Source organism: Plectropomus leopardus, chromosome 20 (genome assembly GCF_008729295.1).
Source record: "Plectropomus leopardus isolate mb chromosome 20, YSFRI_Pleo_2.0, whole genome shotgun sequence".
NCBI lineage: Eukaryota > Metazoa > Chordata > Actinopteri > Perciformes > Serranidae > Plectropomus > Plectropomus leopardus.
The window spans coordinates 9,429,916-9,442,599 of NC_056482.1; the positions used below are offsets into that span (position 1 = coordinate 9,429,916).

Here is a 12,684-nt window from a genome sequence, read left to right on the forward strand (position 1 = left end):
TGATGGAGTGCACTGGGATGACATACATCAAGAAATTACAACTGCAGGACAATCATAATATACGGCTTACAGATTCCACAGAAGGTAAGGAGCCTCTCAGTCACATTTGGAGCTCTATTATAAAAATGATATAAATGTTGAGACAGATATCAGCAGTGCAAGTGGTTCTCTATATGTCAGTCCAGCACTCATGTGCTCATAAAATCTGTTGTGTATTGAACCTAATTAATTTTTTTTTCTTTCTTCATAGGAGACCTCGGGGAATACTGTTGGTCAACAGAGCTCAAGTGCACCATTGGAGAGAGCTTTCTGCGTGCTTATGTTGTCCTGCCTGTGGATATCTCTAAAGTTGGACATGAGCTGCTGGAAGTCAAAGCCACTGCACCCACTGCCACCACACTGCTCGCACACAACAACCCTATAACAATCGCAGACAACTGTGGCCTCCGCTATGACGTCACATCGCACTTCAGCACAGAGAGGGTGGGGACGACATTCTGTGTACAGGTTGTCACTCAGGAGCACGTCCTGGGGGACAATGTTCTAAAATGTCCTCCTTTCCTGGTCACCTTCTGGCAGAGGAAGCCAAATCAGTCCAACCAGGAAGGTGGCAGATAAAAGCTCAGTGATGGAGAAGTATTCAGATCTTTTACTTCAGTAAAAGTACTGATACTGCACTGTAAAAATACTCCTGGATTTACATTTTTACTTGTGAGTATAATCAGAAAAATGTATTTAAAAATGTAAAAGTAAAAGTACTCAATGCAGAGAGGTGAGCCCTGTAAATGTTATACTAGTATAAATCTATGTATTTTACTCCTGATTTAATGTGTAAGCAGCATTTAACTGTTGTGGTTAGCTGATTTTGAACTATTTTACATGATGCTGCATATGGTGATTATTTTAACAATTAATTGATAGATTGTTTGGTTTGTAAAGCAGTATAAAAATTACGTCAGAAGTTCTCAGAGCTCAAAATAAACCACCTTAACGATGCTTGTTTTGTCCAGCTGATAGAACAAAATAAAAAAAAATCACGAATAAATCAAAATTATGAAAATAATTAAAACACAAAATCCTCACAATTTTGAAGCTAGACTAAAACATTTTTACATAAAACAAAAAAATCAGAAAACACACACACACATATACACACATATATATATATATATATATATATATTTCAAATATATGAAAGAAAAGATGGAAATGTTAGTTTTACTTAAGAAATACTTCAGTGATTATGAAAATAGTTTCCAATTTCATCAATTCTGCTCTTATTGTATACACTGTTGTATAAAATCCTGTACTAAGGCGTCATATTTTATAAGCTATTTCTAAAGCTACTGGTGACTATGGCTGTCAGACAAATGTAGTGGAATAAAACGCACAATATTTCCCTCTTGAGAAGTTATGTGTCATAAAATTGAAATACTCAAGTAAAGTACAAGTTCCTGAAATTTGTGCTTAAGTACAGTATTAAGAGTAAATGTATTTAGTTACATTCCACCATCGTATAATCTATAAGGATCACTGACCATCACTATGGAGTTTTTATTTTTTAAGGTTGTTATCATGAACAATATGCTTGCTTGCAAATGTCTCTACTGTCTTGTAGAGTTTTATAGAGTTCAGTTTAAGTGCTTCTGTTGTAGATTCCTTTTGACAAGACACATTTTCATTTACTGTATTTACTTACCACAATTTCTTAAATTATATATCTGTGTTGATACTGATTCTCTACAGATACTTTAATTGCCAAACTAAATATTAGCAGGGAGTTTCTGCACCATTACTGCAAATTGCCATTCATTAACATACCAGGTTAAGCTAACAGGATATTGTAAAAAAAAAAAAAAATGATACAGTATATAAATATTCTTTCATTTTCAACTTATGATTTGTTTTTCTGTTTTATAAAGACATTTTAGAATCAGAATAAATGATCTGTCTTTAGATCTGATTTATGTGACTCGAAACATTTTGTGTCCTGTTTTTAGTTGTTAAGGCTATTTGATGGTGCGTGATCATATATGCAGAAGTGGATCAATTTGTGTGTTTGGAGCGAGCTTTGTGGGGTACTAAGAGACGTTTATTGTAAATCTGCGAGACGTTATGGCTAATCTGCAGGATTTAAAGTCAGTTAGAGTGATGTTAAAGTTCTCTGTTAAATGAAGAATGTTAATATGAAATGTTAATGGTTGTAAGTGTCTCTGGCACTACTGAATCATTTTGTTCTCCTTTGTCATTCACATGTTTATTGTGTTTTTCTGTTTGACTGTTGAGACACATTTGAAGATATAATTGTAACCTGATGTAGAATGAGAAACCACAACTGAAAACCCAAATCCTATTACAATTTACTGCAAACTAAATAAGAATACGCACCTACACAAAATGTAAACAGATTAGTTTGGACTAATTATGCTGAGATTTTTGGAGGTATATCACCAGTCCATATATACCACTATATGTGCAGTGTGCATCATCTCTTTGTTTATCTGGTTACCGTGCACATCTGTAGGGGAGAACGGGGCCAGTTTGGACAAGGTGACAGATGGGACAAAACCATTTTAGCTAGTTAAAAAAACAGCTATACTTATGTCATTCACCTTTTTCACTTTCAATCTCAGAGTGGAAACTTTTGAATAGTTCCTCACGTTTTTATTCACAGTTTTGAAATCTGAACAGTTTAAGTAAAATATTCATTCTACTTAACTGTATGAACTTCATATTGGCCCACATTTCAACCCTGGGCAGTTTTTCTTTTTCTTTAACTCAATAACTTGCATAAATCTATAGGCTATGTTAACTACATTGAGCTGATACTGAAATACTCTTTTTCTTTTTTTAATGTAATGTGTGACATGGTAAATATACAGTGTTCAAATTTAGACTGCAATTTTTTGTCTGTAAATGATTTGATTTTATTATACTTTTTTTTGCACAAATCAATGTGTCCCAACCTGCTATACATCTGTCCCACGGATAGCAGACATTTGGGAAAATGCACTCATTGTACATTTTACAAAACTGTGCCTTTCCAGTTTGGGTTAGGTTATAAAAATACTTGATCAATTGTTAACAGATGCCTATATCTGTTCAGGGATCAAATTATTTAATTACTTCCCATGCAGTCTGTGAGTAACTGGAGGTTATTTCATATTGATAAAAAAATGTCTTAACTAACCCTGCTCTTCCCTACTAGGTCAGTATGTGCTGTTCTGGTCATCATTTAATGCACATACATTTTCCAAAAATAAATTTAACCTGCTGTTGGTGTATTGGTTGTCTACTCTGCTCACAAGAAACAACAGAGTGCCACCTACTGGTTATCATTTCAAGTAACAAAAGTATAAAACTGCAGTCCTGCACACCGTCCAGCCTCTGGAGGGCACGCTTGTTATTACAGAACAGTATTTTGTGTGTGTGTGTGTGTGTGTGTGTGTGAATATGAAATAAGATTGGAAAGTGTTTTGTGAGTACTATTGAAGTTGAGATTTTTGGCTCAGGGTGGGAGAAAAACAAATTTTGAGAAAACAGCATTTAAAGATATATTTTAGGAAAAATCCATACATGTTTAGACAGAAACACTGTGGTAAGATTTTGTTTTTATGTCAATTTTCTGAAATTGTATAGTTCAATATGCAAATTAGGCACTATCTTATAAAATAATCCCCCTTTGCATGCATTATCAGAACAGACCCCCCCTCCACACACACACACACACACACACACACACACACACACACACACACACACACACACATTTGTCTCAAAGAGGACCAACAAAAGAAGACATTATGGAAACAAAATATCACAAAATCTGTGCAAAGTGCATGAAAACATGTTGTTACCTGGGGTGTCTCGCATTACACCTGAATATCATGAATGAGTTTAAGTGAGCCAAAAGTGACCAAAGTCATGTTTTTTTAAATCTTTATTTTAGTATTGAATAATTATTTTGTATTGTATTTTGCATATCATGATCATGTTACATCTTTATATTGGCTCCAATCTAAGAGGTCTCATGGTCCGTTCAGCTGTCTCGAGCGTCCAGTTAAGTCTAAATGAAGCAAGATGATGTTGGTGTTTCTGAGCTGGCAGACAGCCAGCAGAGCAACCACCCAGGGTGAGTGTCCAATAACAGACCTCTCTGCACAGCCTGTGCTGTAGGCCTGCATTAAATCCTGCATGTGCCAGTGTCCGCAGACAACTGGCTGCTTGGATCTTTTGTGATGCACGTCATTATCCTACATGTCTTGTCGAAGTGTGTTTAATGATTTATGTGTTTTTCTGCTGCAGGCTAAGCTCTGAAACACACAGGAGACATCACAACCGCTGCCAGGTTTGAGCTCTGTGTCATCAAATCTGAGCTCACTCACCGAAACTGGCACCAAGGCGGCAGAGTGAGTCAGACGACTCTATGATCCGTGCCAGTGTTTCTGGGCAGGAGAGTGAATCCCTGCCAGCTCCTGAGGTCCTGCCTTTTTAATTGGGAACAAGGTAAGTTATCACATCAACAACCAATCACAAAAGGGTGTGAAAGATTTTCTTTATATTTTAAATTAAAACTTTGATATTTTGTATGCTACCATTTTTTTAAAATGTAAAAGTGTTTTATGCTGGATCCACACTCACTTTTGTCCCATAGCTCTGCAAATTTGATTCACATATATAAATCATTAAAAATAATTTCTATATCAGTACATTAGTAACTTTACTGCGTGCCATTTAGTGCTGCATTGTCTACCATTAAGTGAGCACTGTGTTTGTTAAAGCACAACATGCAGAGGCCCACACAGAAATTTTTGAGCCCCTAACTTGTGCCTTTTCTGCATTGGTTTATGGTGTAAATGTCTGTAATTCTATTTTTTTTCCCTTTTTTAAATCAGCATAAATGTACTTAAAATAAAAGTAACTTCATCAGGTAGGCATGCAAAACATACTAATTATCTCTAATAAAGCACCTCTGCGGCTCATTTTATTACATTTTCAAAAAGCTTTTTAATTATGTTTTTGCCCAAATTATAATTGCTTCAGTGTTTCTCATTTATGCCTTTACTGCCACTCTGGAGCATATTTCCCACCTTTTATTGTATTCTGTCAATAGCTTTATCTATCCATCCTTTTTGTTTCAGGAGAGGAATCTCAGACAAGTTGATCTTACTTAAAATAATCCTGGAAACCGATTGCCTTAAAAAAGGAAGCATAACTATTAATCTTAATGTATGTTATTTTATAGTTAATTGCTAAATTTTCTCAAAATTTAGTCTGACTTAACTTGATTATGACAAAGAGGATTTTGCCAGTGATGAAGTGAGGCGATCTGTGAGGTTTTTGTTTTACATGTTTTAGAATACACAAATATTACTAATTTGTTTGCAACCAGCTGAATAGCAATATATAGCACATCATACTTGGTTTGCTGAAGTTGCTAGAACTTAGTAAGATTGATTTAATTGTACATATAATTTTTTACGTTGCAACAACTTCACAAAACCAATTAAATATAACTAGATTGAAAGTAAATTTAACAATTAGATATCAAGTTAACATAAATTAAGACTAATAGTTATATTTAGGCTGTTTTTTTTTTTTTTAAGGCAATCGGTTCCCTAGATTTATTTTAAAGTAAAATCAATATGACGGGATTTTACAGTGCAGCTGTCAACACTCACTTGAAATTAGGATTATTTTTAAACATGCACGAGTTTTAAAATCGCCGTTTAAAACTTCATCAGGACTCATAAACAGACTGTGGGATCCAAACACAGATGACTGTACCATGTCTGCCACGCAGGGGTAACAGTGTAAAGTTTGGACAAACTGCGGACATGAGGAAAAAATACGGAATAACACAGTTTTTAATCGACTCGTTTGTAATATTTACTTTGTATTTACACTTAGAAAAGCTACACGACTGCTTTAGAGGTATGTCCTAAGAAGCTTGTGGTGCATTGAGTGTATAAAACTGAACTCGGTCCCCGGACGGCTGAATAGAGTAGAACAATCCAGTAGGCAGCGAGAGTGGACCCAAACACAGACGGTTAGCAGACAACTATCAAACAACGTCGGCCTGACAGCCATCTAAATTAACTAATTATCTTCAGCGACAACGAAAAAATGTGACCAAGCGGGAAGGACACCTTGTTGGGGGACTGTCAGAAACACATGACAACCAACTTTGGTTGTTGTGAGAGGCGCACCATGGCATCTCAGCCGAGGTAGGCAGACATAGCCGCGGCTAGCTGCTAGCAGCTGGGCGCTTGCTTCACAGCCGGACCGGGCGACTACCGTTAATTAGCTAGACACAAGTAAAGTTTTACTTTGAAACTCTGTCAAAGTATCGGGGGGTACGGTGTGCTTGTAGTTTTAGTGACGGTAATGTAAAAGTGACATGGCATGTTTTTTTTTTAAATTTTTTAGCTTTGATAAGCAGTTCGAGGAAGAGGTGGAATCAGCTGGAAAGAGCAGGCTGGTGTGATTTTCACCAGCTGGTTAAAGGGGGTGCTGTGTTTATACGAGCCATTACATCCTGAATTACTTAAAAGCAAACAGTACTATACTTACACGTGACTTACTGTACGACCGTGTCGGGTTTTGATAAACTTGATTTTTGGTAACAAGTTAGATAACGGCATTTAACTGGTTTGAATCCTGTCTTCATCACCCCAAAAAAGACTGGACAAGGTGACTGAGAAGGAAGCACAAGTCAACATATAATTTAAGATTTGATAATCTGGCCAGAAGAGATATGTTTTGTTTTTTTTTTAAACTTTTTTAAAATTCAAAATATCATAGAAGTAAGAAAATAGAAAACGTTTTCTTGTCATAGACAAATTATTCTAAACCCAACTCTCCACCCCCACTAATACCAGTGCATCACAACAACAACAACAACAACAACAACAACAACAATAATAATAATAATAGAAAAAAACCCACTCACACAAACAACCAAATAACACTTAAGTCAAAACTGAGACTTTCATCATATACAGCAAGTTCCCAGCAACTTATTTTATGAAGTAAAGTGTAAATTCAAATAAAAAAAGAACAAATTACAATAGCTCCCTGAGGTTTTGTAAAGTAAAAGTTTCACTCATGCTGAAACCTTATTTGCACTTTTTACTTAATTTTATCGGCTATGAAATCGGCTATGAAATGCTGGTACAGATAAAAGGTAAAATGCCAAATATGGACCCCAATAATTGGCCACGCTGATGATATTTCTACCACTAATTCAGAGGTACATGCAGGGCATGTTGCATTTTGCCACTCGTATAATGTATTATGAAATAATGCAAAACTAAAAAGTAAAATAAATAATATAATGAAGCATAAGGGACATTTAAACAGTTAGGTTTTCCAGTCTCTTGACAATAATCTCTTTCTACTGATTTTCTACTTTAAGGCACAAATGTGCTCAACACAATTCTTGTTTACTAATACACTCATGTGGCTTCAACAGACTGTTAACCTAAATGCCAGCTCCAGATTTATTTAGACTGCTGGGTAGCCAGATGGGCAGGATACAAGATTTATTGCAGACTAATTATAAGCGAGTGTTTAAAGTTTTAAAGGCAAATAAAAATAGATTATGGCTTTAGATTGTTGCCTTCAGTTGCACAAGCATTTCACATTAGGTTATATTTGACAATATGGAGTGAAATGTAGGTTTTATATGATTAGCTCTGCTTGCAAACCAACGCTGTCTAGTATCACATGCAAAGGCGTGCTTGTCATTTTAATGGCACATGATACGAGGGGTTTTCGGTGTCCTTCACCAGAATATTTTGAGCATCAAACACTTAATTTCCTGTATTTTGATGACTGAATGGATTTTTCTGCTCTTCTTTGTGCCCTCTCTGCACAAATCCATGGTGTAAATGTCTTTAATTTGTCAAAGTAAAAGTCCTATGCTATTTTCATGTTTTTATTTGGGAGGATAAATGCGCATGTTCTAAATATTTAGGATGCATGTCCCCTTAAATCCATGATCACATGCATTGTCAGATTATAACAACCAACATATGATGAAATGTTTTCTATTAGAGTCGAACACCCTCATGAGTGCACTGGCAGCAACGTGTACGCAAAATTTATGTTCCCTGTTAAGAATTGTGTCATCCCTCATCATTAGTTTTGGGAAGTAGAGCATCATCATAGCAGGGAGGGGTTTTTAATATGTCTTTGCCCTATTTGTACCTGTTTGAATACAGAATGCAAATAGAAACATTTGAAATATATGATGTATATCTTTTCAGCAATATTGAAGAAATGTCCACCTTTTTGGAAATGGAACAAGTGTGAAGTAAAGACTGGAGAGAACTTAGTCAACACTATCACAATGTTAAAGATGTCAGCATCCTCATTGTTATGTAATTTATCAATTATTTTTAAGTTGATCTTATATAAAATGTCATGAAATTGTTTTTTTTTTTTTTATAAAAGCAGGAGTGCAAAGAGAGCAGCCACAGTGCTTAAAATCATTGACATTGATCTCAAGCAGTTCATTTTGACCTTGTCTGTTTAACACAATACTCATGCGGATGCATCTCATTATTAAATTGTCAGAGGTTGAGCCAATATGAAGATTAAATCACTGCTTGAGTTCTAATTCTGGACAGTTTATTCTGCAGCCTCATCAGTATTTCAACCCCTGATATTGCTCTTTTGAGTTGTTCTAAGTCATGTGCTGTATCACAGCATCAGCATGTACAATCACCAACAACTTGTATGTTTCATGTTTATTTTGGAAGACAAGTGTGTAATTTAATACAAGCACTGTGTGCTGCTTTGCCTCTGGGTAGCTCTGTGACTGGGCACTGCCAGTTTGTGCTGTACTACTAAGTGCTCATCTGTTTGGCTTAGTCCCAAATCTGTGCTGCTCAGCTTGTTGCCATGGGAGCGTCCCATTGGGGTTGTTGTTGTGATCAACACTGTATTTTGGGAAGAAAACTGAAAATATTTTAAACTGTGGATAACTTTACTTTAGTCAACTTTGAAACAACAACCGATCCCACGGGGGCTGCTGTTTCTCCACAATGTAATTTAGTGTAACAAAAAAAACCCCTTTTTGCCGTTGGCATCATATCTGGACTAACTAGTATCCATCTGATGTCTGTATGGCCTGCATGTCATCTTTGGGGAATAAAGAGAACAGATGTGAATGTTGTGGCGAATCCTCATGGCGTCTGTGAGTCTAATTACACGTGTCTGTTGATGTGATGGGCACTGTCTTCTCCCTCTGGACACTGGTGCTCTGCCCCTTGGGTTGCAAAGTCTGTGATAAGATGCCATAAATTTGCAATCTCTAAATTTCCTGGTGTCTTTACCTAGAACGGGTTTAATCATAAGCATCACATTTATTAGTTTTGGGGGTTGTAGTTGTAGAAAAACCCTAGAAAACAAATACAGATGTAACAAAGAACAGGCTGTATTGAGTTGTAAAGCATGTGGCCAATCTGAACATTTCAGGCATCTACTGTATCTTTACCTCAGGCATTTATCTGGGTAACTGCATTCAGTATTAGGTTGAAATGATGTACTTGTAAATGCAGTGCTGATTTAAGAGGTGCCTTTCTTTTGTAATGTTCTGCAGTGTATACAATGAAGAAAGGAACCGCCTTCGCCTCCGTGCATGGGAACAGAGGAACCAAGAAACAAGCGAATCCCAAGAACTCAATCCTGACAACGTTCCACTCTTTGGGGAACCATACAAGGTAAAGAACCTCTAATGTAGAAGTTATGGAAAAGGAGATGCTTATTTTAGTCTTTCTTTAAAAAGTAGTAAAGATTCAGGTACCATAATAGCATTGAATTTCAAACATAGTATGAGAGGAATCTCAACAAATACTTTTTAATGAATTTTCTAGTACCACTACTACTACTACTAAACATTATTGTGAAGCTGAGGAATATTGTTTTAAAATTGCCCACAAAGTCTTTGTTTAGTTTCACATGTAAGTCAAATGTTTGTCAACATTTACATTCATAGTTTACTACTTAAAATCTATCTAAGTTTCTTTGCTGCAGGATGTGATGATGTTATATTTGCATGTTTACTATAAGGAGCACTGTTCTGTCTGCCATGATGACAAATTAATAATAATAACAACAACAACAACAACAACAACAATAATAATAATAATAATAATTAATAAAAATCTTTATTTATATAGCAAATGTCAAGCTTAAGTACAAAGTACTTAACCCAGATAAAGCGGTTTACAGAATAAAATAAGGTGTCAGAAACTCATGTAGCCCCTCCCCTGCCCCCTTATGACATTATCAAAATTTAGAACATGAAGAATGTTAAAGCACAAACAATAAAATAGCTCTGTGTACAAGAAAATATGAGGGTGCATGTTATTAAAAAAAAGCAAAAAACTACAAAATTTCCCTATTCTTAATAAAAAAACAGTATATGATTTTTAAAAAAAAAAATTCTATAAATAATATGCATGCAGATGAGATGGTGTGGGTTTTTTCAGCCTTCAGTAGTGTGTGCACTTATTCTTTGTGGCTGTTAATGGTCCAAATAGCCTCGACAAATGGAGTGGGGCAGCCTGCACAGTTTGTAAAGATTTCAAATATCTCTCATCCAATGCAGTAATTTTAGAGGAAGAAAATATCTTTGAGTACATTTACATGGACATGGTTAACCTCTTAATGATTGTTTTTTTTTTTTTTGGAGTATCCAGTTTATGTGTTTAAGCATGTAAACACCATATTGCATACATGAGAAACCTGAATATGCTAGTTAGAGTACTATGGAAAAAAACTGTGTTGTGTATACAGAATATCAATAACCTGATTTCTCTGTGCCCATGTAATCACCATTTCCCGAATATCACCATAACTGGGATAAACCTCATGATAAAAAAATGTAGCCGCACTCACTGTGGTCTTGATGCTTTAGTGTTTTTTGCTCAAAGAAGATTGGTGCTGTCAGCAGTGTTATGCAGTGTATTTGTTTGAGGTTTAAGACATTTGGTTCTGTGTATTTATGTTTTAAAGAAGGATTTCTTTCCTCTGTTAACATCACCGTTTGCCCCTTCATTTTGCAGATAAACAAAGGGGATGAGCTTTCCAATCGAATCCAGAGGATGCTGGGCAGTTACGAAGATGTGAATAATCCGTATCCCTTTGCCATTGAGCCTTTACCCATTCCTTCTTGTGTAACCTTCTCTCAGTCAGATCAGGGTCAGCCAAACACAGATAAACCAACCAAACCTCCATTCCACAACCCGGTCCATAACATGTCCAACCAAAGTCAGAAAGCTCCCCCCCTGAACGGTCTCTCCTCTCAGCCCCTGAGGATGTCCACTATGTCTTCTTCTCCTAACCACCATGGACATTTGTCCACTTTCTCAAATGCGTCTTTGAAGAACAGTCAGCTAAGCCAGTCAGCAAAGACGAGTGAAGCCCACTCAGATCTCAGGGAGCATGACAGCCTTCCCCAGGAAATCTCTTCTCAGTCTCCTGATGCCAAGCCGCCACCCTTCCCACATTCCAGTGACCATGATAACACTGACATGGACACTAAGGACACCTTGGATAGACATCAGCTTCAAGCGTCCACAGATCACCCCACTGAGTCTGCCGGCATTACGGATGTTTCCATAGTTAACCTAAAACAGTCCCCCAAAGATGTACCTCCGTCTCAAGCCAACAAGGGCAATGCACTACCTTCCCAGACCTTCCCCTCACTCCCGACGTCAAAGCAGCCCAGTGTAGTCATGACCCAGAAGCCAACAGCGTATGTGCGGCCCATGGATGGTCAGGACCAGGTGGTCAATGAGTCACCTGAGCTGAAGCCTTCACCAGAGCCGTATGCACCTCTACCAGAGATAATCAACAAATCTGAGCTGGGCAAAACAAAGATACTGCCACAATTTTTGGAGGTGAGTATATTGTCTTAGATCTCATAACTGTAATATGGTATCATATTGTTTATAACTTGACTAGTTAGTTAAGCTCAGGATAAATTTGATACTTATTGTTTTTATGCCTCTGCACCAGTGATAGCCGAGACTGGAGACATTATGTTTTAGGTTTTTTTTTCTGTCTCTCAGTCCGTTACATTCTTGTGAACGCAGTATCTCAAGAACGCCTCAAAGGAATACCTTCTAATTTGGCACCAGTGTTTTAATAGACTCAACGATGAGCTGATCAGAATTTGGTGTTTAAAGGTCAAAGTCACTGTGACGTGGCATCCGTCCAGTTGTTGTGAATGCAAAATCTGAAGATGGCTTTGAAGTAGTTTCCTCACTTTTGGTACAAAAATCCACTTGGACTCAAGAATAAATTGATGAGAATCTGGTGGTCAAAGGTCAAGGTCACGGTGACCTTATCAAACTTTTTTTTGACCATAATTCGAGAACCTTGGGTGCCCACTTTGAAACTGCGCTGATTGTATAGATCTGTGCTGCCATGTTTACATCCATGTTTTCAGACATGGATATGAACTGTAAGTGCAACTTGGCTGGTGTGCAGAGGCATAGAATTGCATGGTGCTATATCTAGTTACACTTTGATTTTTATACAGATCAAATCAACAACATAAAATAATAAGTGGTGAGCTTTAGAGGTGTTGGTGGGCAGCTTTATTTACCTTTAGATGGAGCCAGACTAGCTGTTTCCCCGTTTCCAGTTTTTACGCTCAGTGCTAAATTA

At 36.8% G+C, this 12,684-nt stretch overlaps 1 protein-coding gene across 2 annotated transcripts in view; it reads left to right on the forward strand.

Moving 5' to 3' along the window:
* Window positions 1-6,024: 6,024 nt before the first annotated feature.
* The window catches only part of aff1 (AF4/FMR2 family, member 1), a 54,421-nt gene continuing 47,761 nt past the window's right edge, over window positions 6,025-12,684 (forward strand). For both annotated transcript variants that reach the window (XM_042508927.1, XM_042508928.1), the window contains exons 1-3: window positions 6,025-6,227; window positions 9,608-9,728; window positions 11,076-11,912. In XM_042508927.1, the coding sequence (XP_042364861.1) occupies window positions 6,175-6,227; window positions 9,608-9,728; window positions 11,076-11,912 (1,011 nt within the window). In that variant the 5' untranslated portion in view covers window positions 6,025-6,174. The remainder of the gene's footprint in view (window positions 6,228-9,607; window positions 9,729-11,075; window positions 11,913-12,684) is intronic.